At 47.4% G+C, this 13877-nt stretch overlaps 1 protein-coding gene across 4 annotated transcripts in view; it reads right to left on the reverse strand.

Annotated features, from left to right (window-relative positions):
- Window positions 1–1937: 1937 nt before the first annotated feature.
- The window catches only part of LOC121856240 (host cell factor 2-like), a 28289-nt gene continuing 16349 nt past the window's right edge, over window positions 1938–13877 (reverse strand). For 3 of the 4 annotated variants that reach the window (XM_042351611.1, XM_042351614.1, XM_042351615.1), the window contains 11 exons: window positions 12733–12870; window positions 11947–12139; window positions 11275–11591; window positions 9567–9695; window positions 8516–8731; window positions 7867–8052; window positions 7478–7729; window positions 5685–6320; window positions 5003–5431; window positions 4336–4528; window positions 1938–4141 (listed from right to left, as the gene is read on the reverse strand). In XM_042351611.1, the coding sequence (XP_042207545.1) occupies window positions 4023–4141; window positions 4336–4528; window positions 5003–5431; window positions 5685–6320; window positions 7478–7729; window positions 7867–8052; window positions 8516–8731; window positions 9567–9695; window positions 11275–11591; window positions 11947–12139; window positions 12733–12870 (2808 nt within the window). In that variant the 3' untranslated portion in view covers window positions 1938–4022. The remainder of the gene's footprint in view (window positions 4142–4335; window positions 4529–5002; window positions 5432–5684; window positions 6321–7477; window positions 7730–7866; window positions 8053–8515; window positions 8732–9566; window positions 9696–11274; window positions 11592–11946; window positions 12140–12732; window positions 12871–13877) is intronic. The other variant, XM_042351612.1, reaches the window with a different exon arrangement.

Genomic DNA, 13877 nt, shown 5'->3' on the forward strand with positions numbered 1-13877 from the left:
GTAACCTAGAAGAGGAGTTTGATAAGGGGATAAGAGAAAATGGAATCAATTGTTTGTTCTTTGATGGGAGAAGGGATGACACTAAAGTGTTCATGAAAGTTGGAGATTCTGACAAGTTGTTCCCTGCCATGGTGAAGGAGGAACACTACTCCTGCTGCAGTGAACCAGGAGGGAAGTATTTGTGGCATTTCACTCCAGAGAAAGATGACATCAGGAAACCAGCTGAGATAGTGGCAGATAACATTGTGAACTGGCTCGGAGAGAGGAACGTAGACCAGACCCTGCAGGCCATTGGAGGGGACAGCACCAACACGAACACAGGGTGGCAAGGGGAGGTCATACAGTGGATAGAGCGGAAGATTGGGAGGAAGCTGGTCTGGATTGTTTGTGACCCCCACACCAACGAGTTGCCACTCAGACATCTGATCCAGGAGCTGGATGGCAAGACTCTTTCAAACAACAGATGGTCTGGTCCTCTTGGCAAGATGCTGGACTCTGCCACTGAGTTAGAAATAAATCCGAGCTTTGAAAAAATCACAGTTGGCCCTCCACTCGTTGAGCTTGCACATACTGTCATTGACGACTGACCAGTACTATGGTTGCATGATTTGCAGTGCCATCAAAACTGGGGTCATGCCTGATAGACTTGCTTACCTGCAGATAGGTCCAGTCTCACATTCTAGGTGGCTCACAACGGCTCTCAGGTTCTGCAGAATTTGGGTCACTCGTCATAAACTGAAAGGGAACCAGCTTCACAACCTGAGACTTATTGTCCAATTCATCGTGAGTGTCTACTTGCCAAATTGGTTCAACACCAAGGTCAAGGAAGACTCCTGAAGTCAATCTAGGTGCCAAGACCCTCACTGATCTCATAGATCTGGATAACATCCAGGCTGGCAGTGAGCCCCCTCTTACCTGCAGCCTCACCAATGTTCAAGTCAGAGCTTTCCTGGACAACCCCTTGCATGTCCCTGCCTGGCCCTCGCACACCCAGAGTATAGAGCGTGTGTACACAGCAAGTGAGTTGAGGCCAGCAGTCACGTGTACAGCCAGGAGAGGAGGGAAGGCTACATCCGAGCTCAGGTGGTCAGCAGGGAGGTGATGAGTAGAAACAGAAGCAAGAAAGACATGTTCTCTATGGTGTGCAGCAACACCGGGTCGTAGTAGTAAAACCAGTTTTTGTATTTGATGATTTTGTTTTCTAAAGGAATATTAAATTTAACAAATGTGTCAAGATCATTCGTTTCACTATTCTGGATCATTTTCATCCTAATAAATTAGCCTGATACATTTACTTTACTTATAATAAGCTATTTAGTGGTGTTGGTAAAAGGGTGGGAATACTGAATTTTCATAAGATTTCAAGTTAAAATTTACCTAGCAAAAAATGAAAACTTTTCAAATCTGAAGATATCACATGATTCTACACATAGAACTACATCATTAATACCATGGGCCGATTTTTCAAACTAAAAAAAAAAAATTCGCCTCCGTATGACACCCTAATGGGAGAGTAACCCTCGAGGTTGTCGTTTTCTTTCGCACTGTCGCACGACACCGGCCGTGTTCCGACCGGAGGGTACCGGGACGCTTCCTTCGTAATAATACATTACTGCGACTGGTGTGTGTGTGTGTTGTACATCTGACCGGTATTGTATTATACAGAAGGGTAGGAGGATGGTTAGGTCAGGGCACCCCATAAAGGTTCAGTTTATGTTTTTTGATTTATTTATTTTTATTATTATTATTTTTGGTATTCACTTGGCCATGATTTTTGTTATTTTCAAAATAACCAGAAAGCAGATTTTTGCATTTGGATTTTACCTAACCCAACCTAAACTAACCTATAGCAAAATCTCGCTTCTGGTTATTTTCCAAACGACCGCAATTATATAAACGAGACTTAAATATAAGAGAGGATAGAATGATACATACTCTATTTTCACTATTTCAATAGTTCATTTTATTCTTACTTTGAAAAATAAAATATTAAATATTTAAAAGCACTTTCCATAGATTATTGTTTCTTTTTTTTTTAATAATAATATTCACTGCTAATATTTTCTTACAGCCTAGAGAAATTGTTACCAAAGTGTGTGTTAGTGGATGACAGGTTTGTCTTACACCAACTTCTTTGTGTTAATATCTGGTCAGGTACTGTGGCCATTTCCCATCCAGGCTGTCGTTGCATATTGAACCTCGTGTTCCCCCGCACAAGTAATAATAATAAACAAAAATGAATTGGTAAAAAATATTCATAAATAACAAAAGATCTACATGCAAGATACAGTACATATGAATCAATAAACACATCTGTGCCTTTTATGGCAAATGAGACAAAAAATATAAATTGAAATACTTGCAGCGTCCCTCTCGCTCGACGCGGGCGGAGCGATCGGGCGCGCGATCGGAGACGATCTCGCATCCGCCGACGCGAGGCGCGGCGAAGCCCGGCGGAAAATGGTACGTGGACCGACGCCGTCGTTCGGTCGCTTTAACCTTGCGTTGACTTCGTTTTCGCTCTTATTTTGTTTGTACTCGTTTCCCCCTCCGTTGAAAACTTAACGGAAACTAAAAAAAAAATTTACAAATAAAAACGGGCTGCCTGCAATGGAACGCGACTTGCCGTAATCAAAATTACGGTCGTCCGGATACTGCGGTTCGCTAGTCTCGGGTAACTCGAAGGGATTGATATCTACAATGATCGATGAATGAAACTTGATGTATCCCAAAAGTAAGAAGGTCGCGTGTGATATGCAGGAAGGTGGCGTTCGCCGTACCGCTTGTACGGCGTGAGAAAATAAGTGGTCGCTTTACCTACGTGATAACTACTTTATTATTAACACGAAGACTTTTGGAGGCCCTACGATGTATGAGTCGTGAACCGATGACGTGGACGACGCGGGGACGGCGGCATCTTCCGCCTCGTTCTCGTGGCTTCGGGCCGAGTCGAGTTCCCTCGCGACCGTCTCGCGCCCCTCTCGCTCGGCTCGCGTGCGACGTTCCCCTCCCGGGAATGGGGCGTCGACCGTAGGGCGAGGGCGTTCTCCGCGACGCGTGGAGACGGGAGAGTTTGCTACGATGCGGAGTTCTTGACTTTGGAAAACGATTGTTTGGGGCATTCGTTCGATGCCATTTAGATGCCTATAGCTAGGTGGGAATACAAAGCTGTGACACAAACATTTACATAAAATTAACAGTTTGGATGGACCTTAAATGTACATTAAAAGTAGTATTTATAAATTAAATGAAGTCGTGGGGTACTCCGACCCGCTCGGCAACATATATTTGGTTCAGATCATCCGGCTGCAACGCTTACCGCGAAACGGCGCGGGCCGGAGCTCGTCGACGTGTACCGTACTTCGCGCGCGAGAGAGAGAGAGAAAACTTAAAGTATAATCTCATCGCTCGTTTAAAAAAACCCGTGCGGTCTCCGTACGTCACGGACTCGACGACGCTCGGAAGTACTTTCGTGCATAAACGGGACGCTCGCGTTTTGGGGTCGCAGACGGCCGGACGCTCGCGGTTTAGGGTCCCGCGCGGCCGGACACTCGCTGTTTAAGGCCCCTCGCAGCTGGACACTCGTGATTTAAGGCCCCTAGCAGCCGGACCCTCGTGGTTTAGGGCCCCCCGCAGCTTAAGACTTGTGGTTTAGGGCCCCTCACAACTTGAAGCTTGTGGTTTAGGGCCCCTCACAGCTGGAAACTTGTGGTTTAGGGCCCCTCACAGCTGGACACTCATGGTTTTGGGCCCCTCACAGCTGGACACTCGAGGTTTAGGGCCCCTCTCGGCTTGAAACGCGTGGTTTGGGGCCCCTCGCGGCTGGACGCCCACGGTTTAGGATCCCTCGCAGATAGGACCCCGCACGGATGGACGCCCCCGGTTTAGGGCCCCGCACGACTGGACGCGAGGTCGGTCCGACTTCATCTTTGGCACCGGACGCTCGAACGGAGAAAACCTTCGACCGAAGACGCGTCGCGTCCTCTGCCCGACGCCGGGCCCGTGCGGCGGCCGGGTCGACACTACGACGTCGACTCCCCGTCGGCTTTGAATTTTTTCACGGTGACCGGTGACCTGTTGTCTGTAGTGGGTCTTCTCATGACTACCTTTGGGCCCCCGGTAGCAGCTCCCATCACCGAGTCTGAAATGTTAACGAAAGACGTGAGACAGGACCAAATTTTACGAGTCAAATTTTTTTTGGAGATATATCGTACGTAAAGTATTTTGTAGACGTCGGCCATTTAGAGTTTTAATTATACGGTATACAATAAATAAAGAGTAAAAGTGAAATTAAGGAAACGGCTCGCCCGTTTCTCGTTCTGCAACATTACGTACCTTGAAGCCACCTGACTTGTGTAGCGGGGCCATATCCTTTATCGTTTCTGGCGGCTATCCTGAAGATGATGGCCGGTTTGTTGGTTGTGTCGATGTGTGCTGCTGCCAGCTGGGTGTTGAGCACAGTGCACTGGTTGCTGGCGCCACAGTAAACCCTCATAAAGGCAAGGTGCGCCCCTCCACTCCCGGTCTCCTGTAATTTAACATTTTTCCCAATAAAACATTATCTTTATTTCTCTCCTGTGTGAGATGGATTATGGGGGCAAAAAAAAACTGTACACACAAACAAGGGAGGAAGGTGATGCAAGTGGTGATTGAGTGACTGACTGACTGCTGACAAGGGAAGAGTCCAAAAAGTTTTGGGTGGGGGAACGTGGTGAGCGAAGCGAACCCACCCGGCTGGGGGGTAGCCGTGAGCCTACAGAAATATTTTTGAAATCTCACCAATATCATGGGCATTTTCAAGCAATGTGCATTTGATATTACAAAATATTCTGAGGTCAAAAGTAATTACTTTTTACTATGCAAAAAATGCTTAAATACAATATGTACTGCATTAAAGAAAAAACTATTACAATTTTCTGTTGAAAAGTGGGGGTCCGGACCCCCCCCCCCCCGGCACATATTAAGTGATTTAGTATCAACCAAAAATTATAAAGTTACTTACTTTGCTGACCTGTTGTTGAGTGGCAGCATTCTTGATGGCCAGATACACCGAGTATTCGACTATGTCGCCGGCGGCATTTTGGGGCGGTTCCCAGGACAGGTGAGCCCCTTCGGCAGACTTCGAGATCTTGATGGCCGAAGGCGCTCCCGGATAACCGGGAAGGCAGGTCTTGAAGGCGGACACTTCGCTCCAGGGCCCTCGTCCGCACGCGTTAATGCCCGCCACTCTGAACTTGTAGGCGGTGCCGGGCTGTAGCTTCACTTCGATTCCGCTCGCTTTCCTCTCCGTCACCTCTCCTTCGGCGTCGGTGTACGTCTCGTTCTTCAGAGCTTCGGCTTCGGTGGGAAGGTAATACGCTTGCACCGTACACACCGTTCCTCGGATGATGCCCACGTCGTACCATTCCGTTTCCGGTTTCTTCGCTTCGTTCTGAAAAATTTTGAAGAGGTCATTCAGCGAAGTTCCTCTAATTTGTGCGTTTACCGCATTAACGCTCAAATGTCACGGCACGTCCGCGCATACAAAATTAGAGCACAACTTAAACTACTGATATTGCTGATAAACAACTAGTTATTGAGATTAAGGCACCCAAATTCTTCTATGAAACCACATTATGCTTTCTCATCACGTTTAAAATATTAACCAAAATTTATAACCTGCACAAATACAATGCGGCACCCACCGATTCCTGATTGATGCCGTTGGCGAGTGCAGAGGCGGAGTCTTCCGTCTTGACGGTCGGCGCCGCGGCGCTCGGAGAGGAATTGACGGCGGCGGAAGCGAGAGTGGCCAGGGGGTCCCCCGACTCCGCTCCCGCCGCCCCCGTCTGACCGCTCTCGTTTATTCCTTCGGTGTCCATCGGCTCCTGTTTGATTACCCCGTCGCCGCCTTCGCCCGCGGCGGCGTTCCCCTCGCGTCTCTTACTCTCCGAGTCCTCCCCCTCTCCCGACGGCTGTTTTCTGCCGTCGGCCGTGGCGCCCGCGACGTGTCCCTCTCTGGCACTCTGTGTGGTGCCGTTTTCGGAATGGTCTTGCGTGCCGAGAGGTGTGGCCATTTGTTCGTTGTTCTGTTCCCCTTCGACGGACGGCATTATCAGGCCGGCCTCGGCCGCCAGAGCGGCGAGAGCGGCGTCGGAGGTGACCGGGCCGTCTCCCGCTCCCGCTATCGACGTCGAAGGCTGGTTGGTCGCTGCCGTACTCGAGGCGGTGGCGGTTGTGGTCGAACCGCCGCTGGCCTGAGAGGTCACCAGGGTTACTGTTTTTTGGCCTCCAGCTGTAGTTACTTGTACTGTTACAGGTTTACCTCCAATTGTCAGTGCCTGCAAAATACACAAAAATATAAATGCGGGAAAATGCCGTCGCCGAACGAGCCTTCCCCCGCGCCGACTCGCGACGACGTGCGGTACGTGCTCTCGAACTTAACCGACGTCCCGCGTGCCGTCTCCGGTTTCCGCTACAAGATCAACCCGACGTCTATCCGCACTCGTTAACCCTTCGGATGCGCCGTTCCGCTCGAGTCTAACAAATTTTTAATCTCGACGTGTGATAATCGACTTTTCTCGGCGGTGGCAAAAAAAAAAATTCCATCTCGCAAAGTTCGACGTAAGGCATCCCGGTTTGAAACCCTACTAAATATTGTACACTTGGTAAAAATACCACATTTAAAATTTTTGGCCGAAACAAAATTACACCGCGAATGAAGGTTTTTGATGAAGGCCCGCGAGGCGTGCCGCCAATTGCATTGCAACGAATTAATTTTATTTTTCAAATGAAATAACTAAATTAAGCCTACTATAATATGAAGGAAATATCTCACAATTACCCCGGCGAGACAACATAATTGTTCGGTTCCAAAATCGTCGAACCCCTCCCGATGGATGCTCTCTTTACCGAGTCTACGCCGCGGGTGCACGAAGACTCGCGTGCGGCCTCGCCCTCTTCCTCGATCCCTTCGCTACGAGGCTGCCGCTTTTAATATTTTATTTGGACGAAGTCGGACGATCTCGTCGGGCTCCGAGGCGACCCCGCACGCGGGGAGTCGAGTCATTTACTGCGGTACGCGTCGCATAACTTATGCCGTACGCCTCGTCTTCTTACTTCGCCGTGAGTCGCCCGCTGTAGTACACTTTATATAACTAAAATTACAACTTTAACGAATAGGAAAGCGAGCGAGAGAAACGACATCGATCGACCGACCGCGGCAATTACGTCCCCGGAGACGCGACGGCTCGGGTCGTCCGTCGCCGAATTAAAATTGAGGCTCGAGAGACTAAAATAAAATAATTCAACGCGACGCGCGATAAATAACGCGGAGGGCCGGCTTCCTCCGAAAGAGAGAGGACGTCGCCTCTCGCGTTACCCGCTCCTCCCCCCGGCACCGAGGAGGACGGTCAGACCCGTCTCCCCCTCGGCGCCGGGCAAGAGAGACGAGTCTCGCGACGGTTTTGACGGAGGCGACAAATTGCAATGTGCTCACCTGCTGCCCCGACTGTAGCAGACCCTGAGCAGGAACAGCAATGATCTGGCCCGACCCGGTGTTGAGGAGAGTCGTGGTACTCGGCGTGCCGGATTTGGCCGTTATCGTCACCGTCTTGGTGTTGGCGCCGGCCTGACCCGCCTGCCCCGCCACGGTAATGGTCACGGGCTTGGCGACGGCCTGTGTGGTCGTGGTGCCGCCGACGCCCCCCGACGATACCACGATCATCTTGACTCCGCCGCCGGCCGACACCTGCGATGCCGTACCGGGAATTAAACCCAAGAATTATAACTACGTATACCTTATTTGGTTTTGTTTACATTTCTTGTTTTTTACTTTCAACAGTTATAGTATTTGTGTTAAGTTGAACCAAGAACACTTTACAATACCTGACATGCTTGTCCTCCAGCCTGTGTGGTGATGGTGTTGGTGGTGCCTGCCTGTAAGGTTCTTATGGCGGAGGCGGTGGTGACCACGATGATCTGCGACGTCTGCGGTCGTATTCCGGCGGCCCCGCCTGCCCCTGGCTTGGTGATCACTATCGTTTGTTTCCCCCCAACTGTCGTGGTGCCCAGCTGAAGATAAACAAAACAATCACTACCGACGGACTCCGACGACGCGAGGAGTTAAAACGGTGACGTGCAGAATGGTGAAAGTGTGATGGAAAATTAATGCCAAAATCTGTTGAAAGTAACATTTATATCTGATCTTTAAATTAAAATAAACAAGGTAATAAATACAATAAACCTAAAAACTCTGATGTGTGTCAAATTTTCAGAATGATTTATAAAATAATAAAGATATTGTTGTTTGCGTTCGCTCTGTATTCGTGTTTTCCTGGCCGATTTGACCGTTTCCATGTCGACGGATGCAAAAGAAATAATTCGCTCCCGCTCTTAACGTTCGGAAATTAGTCCGGAGAGGAGGGAGTGAGGCGGCGCGGGAAACGCAAACGGACGACGGGACGATTGCCCTCGACCCGCGTCTCCGCCTCGCGCTCTTCTCCCCGTCCGTTGTACGCGGGCGAAATATCCGTACCTGTTGTTTTGCTATGACGATGTTCTGTCCCTGTCCGATCGTCTTGCCGGCTGTCTGAGCGCCGGCTGCGAGGCTGAGAATTTGTCCCTGCTGTGTGGTGGAGGTGGTCATGATTGGCTTACCGCCACCGCCGGCTTGAGTGGTGACCAGCTTGACGATGGTGGCCCCTTGACCCCCTACGCCAGCTTTACTCTGCACCAGGTTCATTTTTGACATCTGGAACACATAAGCCACATTATAGTAGCGAGTTACCGATGCCTGACTTACGAACGCCAGAACAGTACTGTACTTACAAATGAGATTCCAATATATTCATCACAAAAAATTTAATCTTTTACATTACAGTACAGTACTTTATATTGTTTAACGTTATTATATTTACATTATTTGGTGTGTGTGGAATATTATTGTTGTTTTATATGGGCCGTTCTGACTTACAGACGGAGTCCGGGAACGTAACCCGCTTGTACCTCGGGGACTGACGGGTATACTAATAAATCACCGTGGGTGTTCGTGCGACCCGTCTACCGTATTCCGATAACCGCGTGGGAAAAAGAAAATACGAAATACCCGAGTGCTCTCGTGTGCTTCCCATCTTGCGTTCCCCCCAGATGCGAAATACACGAAACAACTCGAGAATTTCGTATGTGCTTTTTCCTTTGTGGTTATCGGCATGCAATAATAGTACGGTACGGTGGCCCCTCATTTTTCGCAGGGGTACGTTCCCGATATTACAGCGAAAGAGCAAAACTGAGAATACTCTTTTTCCAGATTTTCACTGAGGGGGATAATCTAAAAGTGTTCCCAATCTATTACTTAAAACATAAATATTGAACCTACAGGTATTTGGTTAGGTTAAACTAAGGTGGTTATTCTTCATGTGAAATAAACTGGGGAGCCTAAACATACCAAATAAACTGGGGAACTTAATCATGTAAAATAAACTGGGAAGCCTAAACATATTAAATAAACTGGGGAACTGAATCATGTAAAATAAACTGGGGAGTCTTAATCTTGAGAGCGATCCACTACGACACAACGGTGGACTTACGGGCGTGAGACCTTTACTCGTCTTGACGAGAGTGACGATCTGCGGTTGTGACCCCGGTACGCCGCTCTTCTGGAGGATGAACTGCTTGCCGCCCTGTCCGGTTACTGTTCCTCCTTGGGGATTGAGAACCTGAGGATACAACAGCTATTTAGTAAGGACATATTAACTAAAGTCCTTTAAATGAAGCGGCGACAACGAGAAGCCCGACGAAATGTTTTTATCGAGTATTCGATAGACCTCGAAGAGGATTTGAAGTGACCGACATCATCGTCGAGGAACCGCACAAACAACGACAGATCCGAATGAGGGAATATACGAGGTGCTCTAGACAAGAACGAGATGACGTACGCGCTTATTTTGCCAATGCCGATTGGGTGTCCCTTATCCGAAATTGCCAAGTCCAAAATGCTCTGAAATCCGAAAGTCTATTTCGTTATATTTATGGAAGATAATACAATGAACATAGCATATATCATAATTTTTACTAGGGCAAGTATGTACGTGTAATGAATAAAGGTAAGACGCGGGCCGCTTAGTGCCGAACAGACGGTAGTGACTGCTTACCTTTCTGGGTCTTTAGTGTACATCTTATCATATATTTCATACCCAAAATTATTAAATTATATATCAAAAAACTATCGGCAGAATATGTGTATCCGTGTGCTGTAAATGAAATATAAAGTTGGGCCCCATCCCTGCTGGGTGAGCTACCCCATTATACAAGATACCCAACCTGCATACAGCACCCTTGTACAGTACTAACAGACATATATGTTTTTTTTTTATTAAATTTGGATCATGAAATGCACATTAGAGTAGAACCTCAATAAATCGAACAAATTAGGGCAGACTCCAGTCCAAGAAAATGCAAAAGTCCAAAAAAGGCAAATCCACTGTGGGAAGGGGGGGATGCCTTGGCGATAATGCTGCTTATCTGAACTGTTTAAAGAAAATCAGATGTTATGTGATTAATGCCCTTCAACAACTTAGGTTTTCAAGTGCAAAACAAGGTACATAAGAAATATGAAAGAACTCTCTGGCTTGAAAAGTAAACTGGTTGTCAACAGCTGTTTTCACCACGAACTGCCTGCCTGCATACATCACAGTGTCTTGGCTCTTGTTAGGCCTACAGTAAATCTGATTATACCGTTGTGAGCAAATGTTGTTCTTTTCGTAAGATTTTTTTTAATCTCGCTCATTTCTTAAAATATGTACTTACACAATTTTAACCCATTTCTTAAAACCTTCCGGTATCCCCGTTAAAGATATTACGTACGGTACTCTACAAAAAAAGGTCACGTAAATGAGGGCGGGTAGCGAGATACAGCACGCCGATACCATATACGCGGAGGCGGGACTCGGTCCGAGACCGAGAGTCCGAGACGCGTGCCACAGAACGCCCACGTACAGACGTTTGACCCCATTTATGAACGCACAAACCGTCTGGATTTTTCATATATATATATATATATATATAATTTTTTTTTTAATATTTCTGGTGAAGATCGAGGCAGTCTAGAGCACCCCAGACTCTGAAAAAAGTATTACAGTATCTCCAACCCTCCTCCCAATACAGTAAATTTGCTTTTTTCGGACTGGGGTCTGCCCCAAAAGTCAAATTTATTGAGGTTCTGCTGTACAATATATTGCAAAAAAAATAGTGATACAGAAGCCCAGCATACAGTGTATAACTGTTCCTCGGTCTTACCTGTCCCGAGGGCGACACGAGTCTGACGGTCTGCCCGGCGATGGTGGTTGCCACCTTCACGCCCTGTGGTGTGACTAGCGTACTGGGCTGAACGACTTTCACGGTGGGTGAGCCCGCACCGCCGGTGCTGGTGGTTATCTTCTGTGTCGCAGCAGCTGCAGCGGCCAGGGCTGCAATGCCCGACATGCCGCCTTGAGAGGTGGCCGTAGTCGTGGCCGGCAGACCGCCGCGTAGAATTTGAGTCGTCTGTCCCCCGGCGCCGATCACCTTTATCTGTCCTGCCCCGGGCGTCCGAACTCTCACGATATTACCACCGGCTGCGAGAGAAAAATTATCGGTCTCGTGTTAATAACCCCCCATTGTACTCCGAGGTAACTCGAGTACATTAGAGAGAGTTAGTAATAGATAGAAGTGTCATTTAAAAAGCCGAGGATGGGAAAATAATAGAATCCGAAAGACTTACCGCACGTTAGGTATTTTTACCTCCGGTTGCTAACATTATTAACATAAAAATATCAGAGAAATTTACACAGTACATTTACAGAAAAGCCACTTATTGGTGAACAGAATTTGAAGGAGTATGGCAGATTACAAGGCACTCTGGGTGTGAACAACACAAGATGAGAAGAACTCTTAGATTTCTTACTTTTTTTAATGTGATAAAACACTGACCTCTTATAGTATGTGGAGAGGTCGATGTCAGAGGTGTTATGGTCCCGGGTGTAGCTGGTCTGAGGACTGTCTGAGTGAGGGTGATGGCTTTGTTGGTCGGCGTCGCAGGCAGACTCGGGGTAGCGGGAGTATTCGTTGGGGTGGTTGGTACCGGGGCTGTTGGTGCTGGGGTGGGGATGTCATATTTTTGGATCTGTTGGTAAGGAATAAAATATAGTCTTTAACAACTAAACAATCAAAAGGTACATTACACAATATTTTATATACGCGTGTCTCGAGTCGTACGTCGTGGCAAAGTCGGTATTCCCGTCTCTCTCTCTTTCTGTGTTCCTCTCTATATTTCTCACTTTCTGTCTCTCTCTCCCTCTCTATATCTATCTCCCTTTTTTTTTTTGCAGGTGAGGGAATAAAAATAACCTCTATTTCTTCCTCTGAAGGTCACCTGAAATCTGTCACCCACCAAAATTGCCCAAAAACCAATTAAGAACTAAAGTAGACCATCACATCCGAATGGTGTGGAAGGGTCGAGTTACATTGTACTGTACTGTATATACACCAACAAGAGTTCCTGTACTGTTGGTAAATATTATATTTTACCTAAAATCTTTAACATTTCACTCTAAAATCTGTCTCAGAATAAAGGTGTACAAAATCTGACATCCAGATTACTGTAGAGAAAATATCTAAACAAGAAGGTGTCTAAAAAAGGAATATTAAATCAAGTCTAGATTCAGATATACCTGTCTACACACCTGAAGTATAGATCAGATATTCTTGTTTACACACCTGAAGTAAGTAGGCATCGGCAGTAGGCGTGGCGCCCCAACACACTTCCAAGGTGGTCGTCGAAGCTCTCACCAGCTGCACTCTCCCGGGGGATCCCGGTACGCTCGTCTCCAGGTACCAGAGGTCCTTGCAACACACCTGTGAGTTCCGGGTACGTTAACTTTACGCTTCGCGCGCTACGGGTCTCCCCCGACGACGAGAAACCGCTATCGTGTGACAATACGCTGTGTATGTTCTTGAACCGTAAAAACTTTGCCTCGGTAGACCTACAGTTATAACACGCTAGAATACTGTATAACGTGATACTATATTGTATATCATAACATTCCAGTACAGTATACTGTACAGTTGCCCACACTTCCACTTGGTACGGTTAGCTTTGCCAATCCTCTCTCCGTGACGTGTGAACCCGGAGTGTGTCGAAGCACGACTCCGGAGTTCTCCCGGAATGTTTCCTCGAGAAACCGGTACGGTAACTCCGGTGCTTCGCTCGCTTCTATACCTCCGTATGTGGTGCGGGTGGTTGCGAGCCCCGCCCGGGGTACGCGTACATTTGTCGATCTTTGGAACGATCTGCCAAACCCCCGCAGCCTCGTGCGTCTGGCGCGCGTGTCGGCCAGACCGAGACGGCGAGGCGAATGGGTTCCTCAAGAACCGTCGGCGACTCGCAGACGATTTTACGCGCTCTGCAGATGTGCGGTCCGCAATTCGTCGACGAGGAATTTAAAAATATCTATAATATTGGGTTGAAGTTAAAGTACCCTGGATCTTTAATAGACAAATGCCTTAACATTACTAAGAAATCTTTTTATAGAACCGATCCTAACCCTCACGACAATAAGAATCTCTTGGTGTTACCATCTAACGATCGTTTCTCTCAAATTCCTCTACAACCGAAAACCTGGAATGTAAATGTAACATTTAGTAATTCATACACTGTAAAACAAATGTTAATTAAGAACTCCCCCAGCAATGCAGGTGGCTGCATTTACAAGGTTCCTTGCAAGGAATGTAATATGTTCTACTTAGGCCAGACGGGCAAATATTTTATAACTAGACTTAAACAGTACAAATATGGTGTTAGGACAGCCCAAGAATCCAATGCTTTGTGCATTCATAAGAGATAATAATCATTCCAATGACTG

The sequence above is a fragment of the Homarus americanus genome, unplaced genomic scaffold (genome assembly GCF_018991925.1).
Source record: "Homarus americanus isolate GMGI-L3 unplaced genomic scaffold, GMGI_Hamer_2.0 scaffold48016, whole genome shotgun sequence".
Taxonomy (NCBI): Eukaryota; Metazoa; Arthropoda; class Malacostraca; order Decapoda; family Nephropidae; genus Homarus; species Homarus americanus.